This window comes from Carcharodon carcharias, chromosome 20 (genome assembly GCF_017639515.1).
Source record: "Carcharodon carcharias isolate sCarCar2 chromosome 20, sCarCar2.pri, whole genome shotgun sequence".
In the NCBI taxonomy this organism is placed as follows: Eukaryota; Metazoa; Chordata; class Chondrichthyes; order Lamniformes; family Lamnidae; genus Carcharodon; species Carcharodon carcharias.
In genome coordinates this window covers 46,815,092-46,829,899 of record NC_054486.1, presented here as the reverse complement: position 1 = coordinate 46,829,899, position 14,808 = coordinate 46,815,092, and the positions used below count along the sequence as shown (strand labels likewise).

The 14,808-nt window shown below is 40.8% G+C and overlaps 2 protein-coding genes across 2 annotated transcripts; one reads left to right on the top strand and one right to left on the bottom strand.

Moving 5' to 3' along the window:
- Nucleotides 1-7,613: 7,613 nt before the first annotated feature.
- On the bottom strand, nt 7,614-13,704 carry LOC121292519 (complement component C1q receptor-like). Its single transcript, XM_041214594.1, has one exon. It carries the CDS (start codon nt 13,668-13,670, stop codon nt 12,255-12,257), a length of 1,416 nt encoding a protein of 471 aa, XP_041070528.1. The 5' UTR covers nt 13,671-13,704; the 3' UTR covers nt 7,614-12,254.
- On the top strand, nt 8,829-9,935 carry sstr1a (somatostatin receptor 1a). Its single transcript, XM_041214595.1, has one exon. It carries the CDS (start codon nt 8,829-8,831, stop codon nt 9,933-9,935), a length of 1,107 nt encoding a protein of 368 aa, XP_041070529.1.
- Nucleotides 13,705-14,808: the final 1,104 nt, after the last annotated feature.

Here is a 14,808-nt window from a genome sequence, read left to right as displayed (position 1 = left end):
GCATGTCATCTAAATAAACTACAACGTGAGGCAGTTCCTGCAGTAAACTTTCTATTGTTCTCTGGAATATGGCGCAAGCTGAAGATACACCAAAAGGCAAATGGGTAAATTGGTGAAATCCTTTGTGCGTATTAATTGTAACAAATTTCTGGGAGGCCTTTTCTAACTCCAATTGTTGATAAGCATGACTCATATCAAGCTTCGTGTAGGCAGTTCCACCTACCAGCTTAGCCAACGTCTTCAATTGTTGGCATAGGGTGTCTGTCCAACTTAGCCACTTTATTAACTGTCAACTTGTAGTCTCCAAAAATTCGAATGCATTGGTCAGGTTAAAGTACAGGGACTATTGGTGCTGCCCATTCCGAGAACTGTACAGGTTGTATAACTCCCAGTTTCGCTTATCTTTCCAATTCAGCGTCTACCTTTTCCTGCATTGCATAAGGTATTGGTCTTGCCTCCATAAATCTGGAGGTAGCGTCCAGATCGACATGAATTTTTGCTTGTAGCCCCTGAATCTTCCTGAGTTCATCTTGGAAAACTGAGGTATATTTTTGTAATAGTTTAGTAGCCCACTGGCTCTCAGCTGGAAGAAATTCAATTTAATTTATTTCAACTAGTTTCATCCAAGGAGGCTAGGCCCCTCACCTGCTACCACCATCAAGGGTAATTTTACTGATTGAATTCCGTACTGTACAGTAACCATGCTTATGCCTTTGATTTTGATGTCTTCTGCCGTGTAAGTTTTCAATTTGGCACCTGTTTCTTCCAAATTTAATATACATTCTCCATAATTCAGGTATGTAAAGATATGCTCACCTACTACAATAGAGGAAGCTCCCTGTGTCCATCTCCATTCTGACAGGTCTATCATTCACCCTCACTGTTACATAGATTGGTTCTGTTCTTCCTACCTTTAAATTATACAACAAATAAATATCTGAATCTGTTACTTCAGGCTCTTCTAAGTTATGGATCTCATGGGGTTTGTTGTTTGATTGAAAATCTACCTGATTCTACCCCTGCAATGCCTCATGAGGTGGCCATTTCGATGACAGTAAAAACATTCAAATTTTTTAAAACTTCCATTCATTACAAGGTTGTCTGCTTCCGGCTCTGTTACTATCATTCCATGTTTTTGCTGCTAAGTTATTTCTTTTTACTTGTCTGCAAGCAGTGGCTGCTTTCTGCTTCTCATCAGAGCTGTGCATTTTCATGCCCTCTTTGGCTGGCGCTCCCTGCCCATTGTGGAGGACAGAGCTATTTTGCGCTCCCTCTATTGCTTTCGAGTTCCTCACTGTGCTTTCCATGGCCAGTGCTATTTCTAGCACCTTCTGAAAATCCAAATTTGACAGACAGCCATCTTTTCTGAATTGTACCTTCATTTATACCGCACAGCAAACGATCTCTAAGCTTATCATTTATATATGTACCAAATTCACAATATTCTTTTAACTGTTTCAGACTTGCCACAAAGCAAGCAACTGTCTCCCTGGGGTTCTATTTCTTGATTTAAATTTGAACTGTTGCATTGTTACTGAGGGTTTGGCCTGGTAATGACTACTTACAAGGTTCACTAAGTCATCAAAACTTTTCGAATCCAAGGCACTGGGTGCCGTCAAGCTTTGAATCAATCCATAGGTCTTACTCCCACACGTGGATAAGAGGATAGGACTCCTCTTCGCCTTCCCCTGAATGTCGTTAGCTTGAAAAAAGAACACAAGACGTTCAACATAATGAGACCAATTGTCCACAGTTGGGTCAAAAGGATGAACTCTTCCAAACTGCAGCATGCTTCGGAGGGGATGCTTCGACGATTAGGACAGAAATTTTACTTACAATTACCATGCAAGGTACAGCCCGATTTTGGTTCAATTGATTTCTTTCCTCGCTTTTTCTTGCTTTTTTCTCATCGTCAGTTTGTTGGATCCTGGTCACTTGTTTAATTGGACTAATGGATTCAGGTTGCACATTTGTTTTGGGGTCACCAAGTTGGTACCATAGACAAAGTAGATCAGCAGACAGTTCTTTGGGAGAAAACATTCGATTTATTTACAAGGGAACTCAACAGCTACACTTGTGTGCTTACAACTCAAACCCTGTATCTACATTACAGACTCTAACTCTAGGTTGCTCACTACTGGCTACTAAGGTAGCCTGTGCTACTCTGCTATTGGATACTAAGAACATATGATCTTCCATTATAACATTCTTCTTAAAGGTATATTATACATCAGATTACCACAGTGCATTTGTAAATTAAATATTTGTAAACCTACAATGAATTCTTATGGGAACAATCAATAATAGATTTAAAATATTATACATCTCACTGTGTTAGAAAAGAAATCAAAAAGCAAAGTACTACAGATGCTGGAAATCTGAAATAAAGGAAGGAAATGCTGGAAACACTCAGCAAGTCAAGATGCATCAATCAAGAGAGGAAGGTAGGGTAACCATTTCAGGTTAATGACCTTTTGTCAGAACCCTACCATTTTCAGAACCCTAAGTACTGCAAATCATGTGCAGTGCCAACTAATAGAAATTGCAGACTCTCCATGTATCAACCTCAGCTGAACATGAAAAAGAAACTACCAACTTTTCTGCATATAATTTTTAATCTCTATACTATAATGAAAGGGAGAATGCTTTAGACAATGTAGATGGTACTTAAATCTATTGGGCTTAAATATTCAGGTGGATTATGTGGCTCTATTTTACTGTCAGCACCACAACACAACACATGAGGCTCAAGTATAGAGACCTGACCGTTCAGCATTTTGCAATGTCAGTTCATTATCAATCCAAATCTAGGGACTTTATTTTAATTCAGCCTTAAATGCCAATGCATGTACCAAGGGAATGCTGCGCTGTTGGAGGTGCTGTCTTTTGGGTGAGACGTTAAACTGAACTCCTGTCTACCCTCTCAGCTATGTATAAAAGATCTCATGGCACTGTTCCAATGAAAAGCTCGGCGTTTCTCCCTGTTGTCCTGTTCAATATTTATCCCTCAACCAAAACAACAAAAAATGGATTGCCTGTTTATTATCAAACTGCTTTTTGTGGGACCTTGCTGTGTGCAAATTGGCTGCTGTGTTTCCTACATTACAACAGTTGTGTATAATAAATTGGCTATAAAATGCTTTGGAATGGCCTGATGTCGTGAAAGGTGCTATGTAAAAGCAGGATTCTTGTTCTTTTCAAACTTGAAAGATCAGTGCATGGTCCACAACACCAGCTAGTATCCATGGCAACAAAAATTTTTGGATGCTGCTTGAAATTCTGGAAAATAGCATGGCTAATAATTTGTGATTTCTAGTGGAATATTGTAACAGAACTTAGAAATTATTTCTATCTTGCATAGTGTTATCATATCAAGTAGACAAAGGAAGTAAATACATTTACTTCATTTAAGAATTACAATCAAATTTATTTGTCAGCACTGGTGCCCATGGAAGTACCCAGGGATTGACTACAGTTGGTGAATCAGCCCTGACCTTCGGTCATCATTCCAACCAATTTTATACAAATCTGTTATTTCTTGTTGCAGAATAGAGAGTGATCCAAATTTTCTAGCTCATGGTACAATTATACCTGATGGGCTGACCTACAAGTTCCTAATATAATTCTATCAGAAGAGATCCTTCAAGCTTGCTATCCTCCCTGCTACTTCTTCCCCCTGTTATTTTCTCACCATAGCAATTCAGACAGGTGCAGGGATAGAAAAGTCCACATTTGACAGGAATTTCAGAGTCACCAGGACTGGAACACTCATTGGCTCCTTCACCCCCACTGTGAAATGCAGCAATATTTTTCCAGTGTACACTGTTTAAAGGCTTATTTAATATCTTATTTCGGTCATACCTTTATTGACAAAAAAGGTGAACTAACAAATTATTTATAAGATATATTCCGAAATCTCTGTCTGCCCTTTAAAATGCACTAATTCTTACAATATGAAAATTTACTTTCCATAATATTATGTAATATCACCTCAGGAGTACATATATTTGGATTATTATTACCTCTGACACTGAAGATGGGTGAAGGTAATGTTTTCACCTGTTTGTTAGTCTCTATGTCTGTAAACAATTTATCTCAAAAACTCAGAAAACTATCAGGGTATGGCCAAAGGAAGAACTGATTATTTTTTGACAAAGATGCGGATCTGGATCTGGATACTGGATTTTTTTAAAGGATCTGTTAATATTGAGAGATAGATAGGGCAATTTGACTTTTCTGAAAGAGGCCAGTGGGTTGTTTTATTTGAGATGTTGTTGATTGTTTTAGAATCTTGCAGATTGCCTCAGCTGCTATGGTGGAAAAAGGTGTGAGATAATCACACCTGTAAACAACGACCAGGGCAACTGTGCTGGCGGTGGATAGACTGTTAGTCTCCATGTCATAGGTGGATGTTAGGGATGGCAGACTTTGTAAATGATTATGCTTTAAACTATTTAGTTCCAAAATAGAATGGAGTTGGAGGTCTAAAGGATGGCTAATTATAATTTCCACCTGGACACAAGGCCCATGTGATTCACATTGCCATGGAAATGGGCTTTGAAAAGGGAAGAGTCCATAGCAAACCATTTTAGTATCTATTTACAGGGTTTTGTTAAGATATCCCTGAATCTCATGGGCAGTCTTCAAGAATCTGAGAGAGAGAACAGAGATTTGGAGGCAAACAGTCCCTATTGTTCACCATGCAAAATGTGGGTGTGAGCTCATGCTCAGATTGAAGGCACCAAGTACATGAGGATTTAAAAGAGCTAGAAAATTCACCTGGCTTTAACTAGAGAGAGGAATCTCCAGGGCACCCTCATTGTGAAATTCAGTTCAGGAATTGGACGTTACCTGGCTGGAAAAAAAAGAAAAAGAATGCAAGCCAGCAGGAGCTGAGAATAGCTTTGAACTAGTTCCCAGAGAATGAAGAGACAGAGAGTATAACTGTGATGAGGGATTTTTGGATGTTTTAAAAGTTAAATGTTTTTTTCTGGGGTTTAGAGTATAAGTTGCCTTTTGAATAGTGTTTAGACATGTTGCTTTTAGGTTTTTTATTACAGTAAAAGTCTTACAGTTGAAATCTTGTTATTTGATCTTTCCAGTCTGGAAACTGGAACTCAAATATCTTTTAAAAGTTATTGATCCCTATGGGGATCTTAACAAAAGGTAAATGAAACAGGAGTTAGGCTCTTTGACAATGCGAATATAGAACCCGATGTCTGCTTGAGATTCCCTTTGTGAAATTGGGCTATCTGAATGCACTGGATTTTCTGTATTCAGGAAACCTGTTAGGGTCCAATGAAGGCCACTACCAGAAATGCACATTTTGCAAAAAAGATTACCTGAATGTGGAACAGGAGTGCTCCACGTGCAGTATGGCAATGCCGGACAGTTACTGGTTCCTCCTGATTGCCTTCATCCCCTTCCTGTTCATTCAGACCTCCCAACTTTGTCACCTGTTTTGCTCCTATTCACTTCCCCCCTCCATCCCAGGACATATCTTAAGGCTGACAATGCAGCCACCCAAAACTTAAAGTGTCTTCATTGTCAAGCTGCTTTGTGTCCCATATAAATGAGGCCTGAGGCGCAATATCGGATGGCCCTCAGGCCTAAACATTTCAGCACTGTAAGTGTTCCCTGGTCCAAGCTTGTGACAGCCTGCTGGGACAAGCTAATTTCTAGGCCTGTATATTCAACAATAGCCTTTGCATTTGCTGAGGGAAGGGCAGTAAAAATACCTGAGATCTTTCTAAAGGGGAGGTCTCCCTGTGAGTACTAGAAATAATTTCATATTTCTGTTTTCTTGCTGCCTGATGAAAGTTTGTGAAAACTTGGACTGGATGAACTGCTATACACTTGACCCAGCTTTTATTGGAGAAGAGCCAGAGCAAAATGAAAGCCTGAATAGAATTAATTTATAATTATAATATGCCCCAAGCAAGTACCAATACACATTCTGCTGCCAAATTCTGATACACTAGAGGGAGATTTGAGCCTTGAACTGTACAAAACCTAGGCTGAAATCCATTCATGTGAAATCAGTTGCTCCTATTTTCCAGTTATACTGGTTGAAAAGTAAGTCAATGTTGAAACTGAATTAGATCATCAAAAATAGTCATTATCTATAAATTTATAGTATATTGCTGAGAAGAGAGACATGTTGTCGAAGCTTTTCATTTTGCACTCAACAGGACAAATGCAAGAATGCCAAACGTCAAATAATCGTAATTTATAACAGGAGAAAAGGATGCTGATTGGTTGGCAAGTTGACTCTGATTGGCCAAGAAATTGCCATGGAAGAGGAAACAGAATAGGCTTCCCAAGCTTCAGGATAATTCAAAAAGTGTGCAAGGCTTTAACATATTCATTTTGTTTGCAGATTACTGGTCCCTGTGTATGAATGTATGCTGCTTCTAGCAAGTAAAATGAACCACATTGTGAGCCCAACTGATTATCTTAAATTAGTTGTTAGTGTAGCTATTAGCTCACTCAGGATTGTTCAGCAAGTGTGGCCAATCACAGAACCACATCTAATAACAAACATTTTGTTTTTGGTTTTGCAGGTGCCAGTTGGTTGAGTATGGTCTGTACTCAGCTTCTACAAGCAAAGGAACATGCTCATTAATTCAATCAACCAATCACAGGCCTACATACCTGACATCACAACAGCACTGAAATTCATACACAATGTGGCTGAATTGTGTGGTAGGCAGAAAGTCTTACTGGACTGATGGCAGCACCTTGTCAGTGGAAAATACCATTGGTGTGGTCACTGCATAGTAGCAGCGTTACATGGTTTGCTTAACCTGTTGTTCAAAGTTTTGAGATACTTGACATTTCAGGGTAATTTGAGGTAGACTAGATAGTTCTCAGGTCTGGGAGTGGTGGTCTTTGGCCCATTTGCAAATTTGCATGATACATTTCAACAATGATCTGATCAGGATAGGCATTTGTCTCGCAGGATAACTTTGATGTGTTCTCTTTCTGGTCAAGTTTGCAAGGTCAGCAAACCTGGAATTTAAGTGAGAGATAGCATGGCATTGGCACTATTAATTGGCACTAATAACAAAAAATATATATCAAGATTATGACATCATTTATCAATGTAGGCAATACTTGAAATTTAAACTGAAAATTGAAAAGTAAGAATAATGGTAATATACAGTATAATAAGTATAAAATATAAGCACACTTATCATGTGGTAACTATAAAAGAGTAACATTTTTTAGATAAAAGTAGACAAATGCTAAATGCACCTGTATGACATGTTTTTACTCGTTATTTTAACACAGGTTTTATTGGTCTGTTTAGTGAGTTAATGGTTCACTTGAGGCAGCAGGCTGACCAAGGTTCTATGAATGAATTGAGTTTAATCTTCTAAATACTTTAAACAATCTGAAAATTCCCAGCATTTTAATAGTTGAAGCTAATCGCAAAATCTCCAAATGTTGGTCAAAATAAAGTACCGACCTTTGAATGAGGAAAACTGATATTGGAAAAAACCAAGATATATTAATGCAAGTGAGAATCCGTGTTGGTGGAAAACAGCACATTTTCATCCGTCATTTCAGAAAGCATCTCGAAGAAAAAGGCCATTCTGGTCAAATAATTATGCTCAGTAAGTCAAGTTTATTAGTTAAACTGTCAGTCGCCTGCCAAATCAAACCGTTATTGGTTCAGTGACACAGCAATTATAGGGAGAATACAATCAATAGAGGTATTACAAGCAGAGTTAAGCTTTTGAACAGGCAGTTAAATTAACCATTATATCACCCGAATAAGTGTCATGTACTGTATTCACAAAATGGAATCCACATCAGATGTGTGCAAACAGTAGGCGCGGATAATTGCTGCTATTTGATCTGAGAAGAGTGGAGTCCCCCGGAGGTCATTGTTTCAAGTCTCATTTTCAGAAGCAGCCTATAAAAACATTGCAAATTTCTCGCTCAATTGGCCTGTTTACATTAAAGGGGAGCGCGCGTAATGTTGGCACCAATAAACAGAACTTGAGAAAGAATCTATGCATTCGTGCCCTGATGAACACTATGAGGGGGAAACATAAAAGTCAAAGAGCCATATTCAGTAATGCCCGCCTTTAGGTGCACAAGACATTTAGACAGTCTGCATGAAATAAAACTGCATTACAATAGTGTGTTCCTAATGAATTATTCTAATAGTGCACTTTAACTTCTTTAATTGCGTGTCCGTAGATTTCTGTAATCCTGCCCCACTTGAATTAAACTTTTACACTGTATACGGATTTTTATGCACAGTGCTTAGTTACCATATATCCTGTGACAAACTGTACACGTGATTCCGAATTTGCACCAATACCTGAGGGAGTCGGAAAGATGTCCTTGGTGATTGATTATCTGTAAAAAGCTGCTAATTCCAAGAAGTGTGCTGTACATCTACTTCAGAGGAATCACAGCCATCAGCCGAATCAGGTGTGGGATCTCTGGGCTCCGAGAGGAAGGTTGTTTTTTCGGGGTTTGACTGACACGGAGACCAGCTCAAGTCGCTTCGGGCGGCTGCCTGGAGATACGTAATGTGAGTCGCCAGTTTGCTGCTGCGGACGTTTGACTGTTAAGCATTCCCTGTTTGAAAAGACAGCACTTAATTCCTCAGTAGATTATGAGAGAAGAGCCGGGTATGGCGCGATTCCTGTCTCCACACTTCTCCCTATTCGCTCACTAGTTCATGCCCTTAGGAGCCAGAATGCGCAGAAAGAAGGAGGCGAGCTCCAGGAGATGCCGTTCGGATTGGCAGCGAGGTACGAGGATGGAGTGATTTAAAAAGGGAAAGCTTTGCGTGAGATTTTCAGAAGATGCTGCCCAATGATTCTGCTAAGCACCTCGCCATTCTAGATGGTGCCATGGACACTGCCAATTTTACTCGGAATGGGACTTCAAGCGGCGCCCAATGCAGTGCCATCCTTATCTCATTCATCTACTCAGTGGTGTGCTTTGTTGGATTGTGTGGGAACTCCCTGGTCATATACGTGATCCTAAGATATGCCAAAATGAAGACGGCCACTAATATATACATCTTGAACTTGGCCATCGCCGATGAGTTACTTATGCTAAGCGTGCCCTTTCTGGTGACCTCGACCTTGCTGGGTCACTGGCCTTTTGGGTCCTTGCTTTGTCGCCTTGTACTGAGCGTGGATGCCATCAACATGTTCACCAGCATCTACTGCCTCACTGTCCTCAGTGTGGACAGATACATTGCTGTGGTGCACCCCATCAAAGCTGCCAGTTACAGAAGACCCACCATAGCTAAAATGGTCAACTTAGCAGTGTGGCTCATGTCCATCATGGTTATCCTGCCCATCATTATCTTTGCAGACACAGCCACCAACTCTGATGGCTCGGTTGCGTGCAACATGCAGATGCCGAAGCCTACCAAGAAGTGGCTAGCGGGCTTCGTGGTCTACACGTTTTTAATGGGGTTTCTCATTCCCGTCGCCGCCATCTGCCTGTGCTACATCCTCATCATTGTCAAAATGAGAGTGGTGGCTCTTAAAGCAGGCTGGCAACAGCGCAAAAAGTCGGAGAGAAAGATCACCTTGATGGTCATGATGGTGGTGACGGTGTTTGTGATGTGCTGGATGCCCTTTTACATAGTTCAGCTGGTGAATGTCTTTGTGGGACAGCAAGACGCGACTGTCAGCCAGCTGGCCGTCATCTTGGGATACGCCAACAGCTGTGCCAACCCCATCCTCTACGGCTTTCTCTCGGACAACTTTAAGAGATCGTTCCAGAGAATCTTGTGCCTACGATGGATGGACAATGTTGCAGAAGAACCCATAGATTACTATGCCACAGCTCTGAAAAGCAGAGCATACAGCGTTGAAGACTTCCAACAGGACCCGCTGGAGTCGAATAGTGTGTATCGCAACGGTACCTGTACGTCAAGGACCACTACCCTCTGAGACATCACGGTGCAGCTGTACAACAACAGAATCCGGAGAATATCACTACCTGTGCTGTTCTCTATTTGCGGGACAGATTTTGCTGCCTATTCCTGATTTTGCTTCCTTTTTCTGTTGCCTCAGATTATGAAGTGTGGTCAATTGCATTTGGACATGGATGTTTATCAAGGCCTCGATTCTTCAGCTGTTTGCACCTTTTTTTATATGTATCGAGTTTTTTGATGAAACTTCCTTTCAGTTCTAGGTAAAATGTTGTAGTGCCTGAAGCAAGATGGAAGCGTGTCAGATTAATGTCAGATTAATTTAAAATATTTTTATGTACATTGATTCAGGTTTCTTTGAAAATGTAGGTACTGGGCATTTAAAAACTATTTTAAGTTCAGTAGTTTCACATCGAGGGCCAATGGCAATTCTTAAGAGTGGCCGGGTGATGAGTGTCAGTTTGTGAATTTTGCTCCACAGATACTGAAAAACAGCAGAATCTAACTTCCGGAGTTTTGTTTCAGTTTGGAAAAGACAATCTAAATGGATTTCTATCTGTCGCGTTTCTCAATAAGTACTAATAGAGGGAATAATCCTTCTGGTGCACAAGAACCCGAATCTCAGCATTCATTTCACAAAGAATTAATGACCACATCTTTGGGGGATGATGTTTTTCACTCTGCTGCGTTTTAATAGAATGTGAAGTGAGTAACAGAAGGTTAAAGCTTCGTCCCGCCAGTACAGTGTTTCTTTTCAGATGAGATATCTTTCTTTTTAAGTTGTATTATTTACGACTATGGGGAGAAGGGGGGTATTTTTCAAATGTCAGATATAAATCTGTACAAGTGCCAAGCAAGGACCTACTGGAATTAACGACTCTTCTGAGTTACAATATTAAGAGCTATATGCGTTTGAATCTGAATCCACGCTTTTCTAGTTACAGTAATTATAACTATATCAATGTATTGTTTCATAGCGATGTTGGTCAGGCAAACAGAAAGAGCGGCGCACATTTCAAAACGCAAATTGGCCTTGTCAGGGCGGTTGGTTCACCACAACCTTAACAGTTTGCAGAAGTAGTAATCTGCTTTTATCGTTCGGGCTCAAACCAGTAGATGTCCCAGCCTCATCTCTTCTAACATTTGCTGGTTGAGTATTGAAAATGGCAGCACCACTGCCAGCTCCTTCAAGTTGCATTTGTTGTTTAACTGACCCACTGACATCCTTCGGACAGTTTAGCTGCTCACATCTTAATGAAAACTATTCATACATATTATCCCAGTTAACCTTTCAGGCACGGGGTTCACTATTGAATCGAATCAAAACCAGGAGCCCCAGCAGATGCTTATGGCTTTTCATTCGCACATTGATGTGACATTAAGGAACAGGGGCCTGCATATTTGCTCCTAGGAAAAGGAAAACGCGCGAGTTGTGGGAATCTGTGTACGTTTGCTTTGTAAATGGCTACAATGTGCTGAGAATGTTGTCCAATGCCATATATCTATTCGTTTCTATTATTCAAAGTGACACTTCACGTAGAGGTGATCAGATCGGTGTCATTATTTGAACCAAGTGTTATCTAACTGTCCAACACATTAAAGATCAACTCTGCGTTGTGTCGTTAGTATTTTTAAGATTAAAATAAAACTATCGGTACATATTTTAAACAAAGCCATGTGTATTTTTCGGTTTATGTTGTCTTGTATAAAATGGCACCTGTCCAAACTCGCGTTTCCTGGAAACGACATTTACTCATCCGATCAATGTCACTGTAACCACCCACTGGATATGCTTGAACTGACGCTAACTGCACTTCCGACCGAATTGCTTGGGTTGTTGTCATATTTGCATAGTTAATACATTATTTGACCACGTGACCTTTACTTCGAAGTCACTGCAATATTTTCCTTGTGCAGATTGCTAATATATATTTCTAACGCATAATTTACCGAAGGCCACAAAGTAACTGGCTGCAACAAACCGGCAAGCAGAAGAGGGAGTAAAACTCCTAGCACTCTTGAACAGTAATGTAAGATACTTAAATATACAACTGAGAATAATAAAGGACGCAGTTTCAACACTGCACCTGATCTAAGTGTCCAACATATCCATGTTTTCTTTTCAGCCAAGTACTGGCTGGAGCCTAAATATCACCGATTATTTACTGTTAGAAAGCCCACTCTTCCTTATCTCAAATAAATCATATATTACCCCAGTTTTTATGGTCGGTATATTTTCCCATTATAAATCTCCTCGTGTACATTTGAATTAACACACATTATGTGGGCACTGGTGCACCGGGACGCAGTATTAGAGTGAGCGCCTACGTGTGGTTCCTCAATGTGCTACAGACTCGCTTATTTCACCATTATCCGTGGGAGCGTTTACTTCGCCCCCACTCGCTGAAGGAGTTTCAACGTAATGATTCTCATTTGTAACATTTACTGTTTCTTCCGGGGCTTTTTCATTCACTTGATGAACAGAATCTGTGTTTTTAGACGCCACACGATGTTCACCGGGTGCAGTTTTCTGGGTGCCTTCTTTCCCCCGTCCCCTGATAATTATCACCGCAACTGCAATCAGTAGCATCAAAACTAAGACCCCGATAACGACCTGATATATTAGGAAGGGTGCGTTTGAATAAGCTTCCTGCTTTCCTTGTTCTGAACCCCTGAAAGTTGGAGAAAATGTAGTTGTTGAACTTTCAGCAAGTTGAAGGGAATGTGTTGCTGGAGCTTCTGTGGCTGTAGACACCAGGAAAGTGATGTTGGCAGCAATAATCTCAGTGCCTTTGAGACGGGTCCTGGGCGACTCACTGAAGCCACTTTCCAAAGCTCCCTCCGGAATGCATTTGCTTTGCTGATGGTCCACTAAGTAACCCTTGTCACAATAGCAGAAGTAGTCTTCAGCGACCTTAAAACAGCCATTTTGACAAGGGCCGTCGTTCGTTTTATTCCAACAGCTGCTGCACAAAGTTTCAAGGTTTTTCGAAGATGACCACTTGATTCGCCCATTCTGAAGCTGACACCTCAAAGCGATAGACTTACCATTGGTGCAACTAATGATAGCTACTGAACCTGCGGGTACACCAGGGAAGGACGGGCCTTCACCCACGTGGGCTTGTTGATAAGCCACCTCTCCAGTATTAGTAGTTAAGGTATCACACATTTCGTACTTGCAAATAAAACCATCATTTTCTTTGACACATGGGGAGGTTGTCCATTTAAATCGGATTTGGTTTGTGAAGTTCACCCGAAGTTGCACACATCTCTCGTGTGTGCAGGTTTGCAGAGGTTCCTGAACCCAGGAACTGTAAGTGGAATGGTCATTCCCGCTAACCCAGGAGAAGCCACGTAACTCTTTTTCACGGATATAACACTGCTTGACCTTTCTGTGGAGCCCTATCCACAGGTGATACAGTTGTGGAGTGGCTTTCATATTCTTTGCCAGGAGCTGCCGAATGTTCTCTGCTTCGCCCTTACTTTCCATGCTGGTCAGAACTCCCTTCTTGTCCTCGCACAGTTTCTTTGCACGTGAAAAGGAACCTTCATCCCAGTGCAAACTATAACACATCCCAGCATTGCAAAACTCCTGTGCTGTTGCGTGGGCCCCAACTCCAGGGTTTTGCAAATTATTTTGTAACCAAAGTAAAATGAACACTAAAAGAAACATTTTTGGCTTGTCCGAGATTATTTGCGTTAGCGCCGTTTTCTTAGACCGATAGGCTCCGAAGTGGGTTAGCTTTATCCACATTTGACTCCTACTTCCCGATTGTAAAGGAACACACTCCAAATACGCCCCAGCGACAGGGGAAGTCTGATAATTGTATTTATGACTTGTGTATCCTGTGGCGTGTTAGTAGGGAAGCAGGAACTGAACACTTGAAAGAGACATTGACTTCAGCAGAAAGTGTTTACAAATTTGAAGGGTTTTTAAGCAATCTAGGACATTGCAGAGTCTCAGGCCAAATAGTTTAAATAGGCATACAGCATAATATGATAGCTATTTTATAATGTGAAGGAACAAATGTTGTAGGCTCCGAAAAGTACAAATAGAATCAGAGAGCACACAGTTTATAGAGTCATCTAAATACGAGGAGAATTATTCACTCGCCTTGAGGTCGCGTATAAATCAGAATCGGGGCCCTCTATCTTACACAATTCTGTGACAAACCAACCACGTTATATCTGCTGACCCAGGATGACTGACAATTGCTGACAAAGAAACAATCTAAGTAGATGTGTTTTAAGAGGAAATATAAATTTGATATAAACCTCTTAGTTAAACAAAGCGTTAGGTAGACTGGATTGATGATGCTCCTTAGTATTAATATTCTACGGGCGAATGGAGAGTATGTGAATTGCTTCTATCACTCATGTATGTTGTCAAATAAAATCCATCAAGTTGATCCGACTCCTGAGTTTCAATCCTTTATTCAGAGTGCGCATCACTCTGACAGTACCACCGCCTGCCATTAGCCATAGTCGGTAGGCATTTCTCTTTATTTCACAGAGAGACAAATGGTGATACCTTGAGGCGCACCACTCTGCATCAAGCATGGCTGACCAGGAGATTTCCTGCTCTTACTGCTTGCCATTGACCTGCTGGTAGGATTATCAACCTGCGGAGAGAAACACAGTTCGGATCAAGGATCTTTCTTCAGGACTGAAGGAAGATAGGAATATATTAGGATTTGAACAAGTTGAAATGAGGAGCAGGAAATATGCTGCACATAAATATGGACATCGTTGTGAACGTGTGAGAGAGGCTAAAGGGTCCAAGACACACATCAACTGTCAAGATGCAGATAGTTAAGGGGGAAGTCTGTGCTGCAGCCAGACCATAGATTACACGTAACTTGGCCCGATAAACTTTTTAAAACAATCATCTT

Coding starts and splice junctions, on each gene's coding strand:
- sstr1a (XM_041214595.1), top strand. CDS start 8,829: ATGCTGCCCAATGATTCTGCTAAGCACCTCGCCATTCTAGATGGTGCC.
- LOC121292519 (XM_041214594.1), bottom strand. CDS start 13,670: ATGTGGATAAAGCTAACCCACTTCGGAGCCTATCGGTCTAAGAAAACG.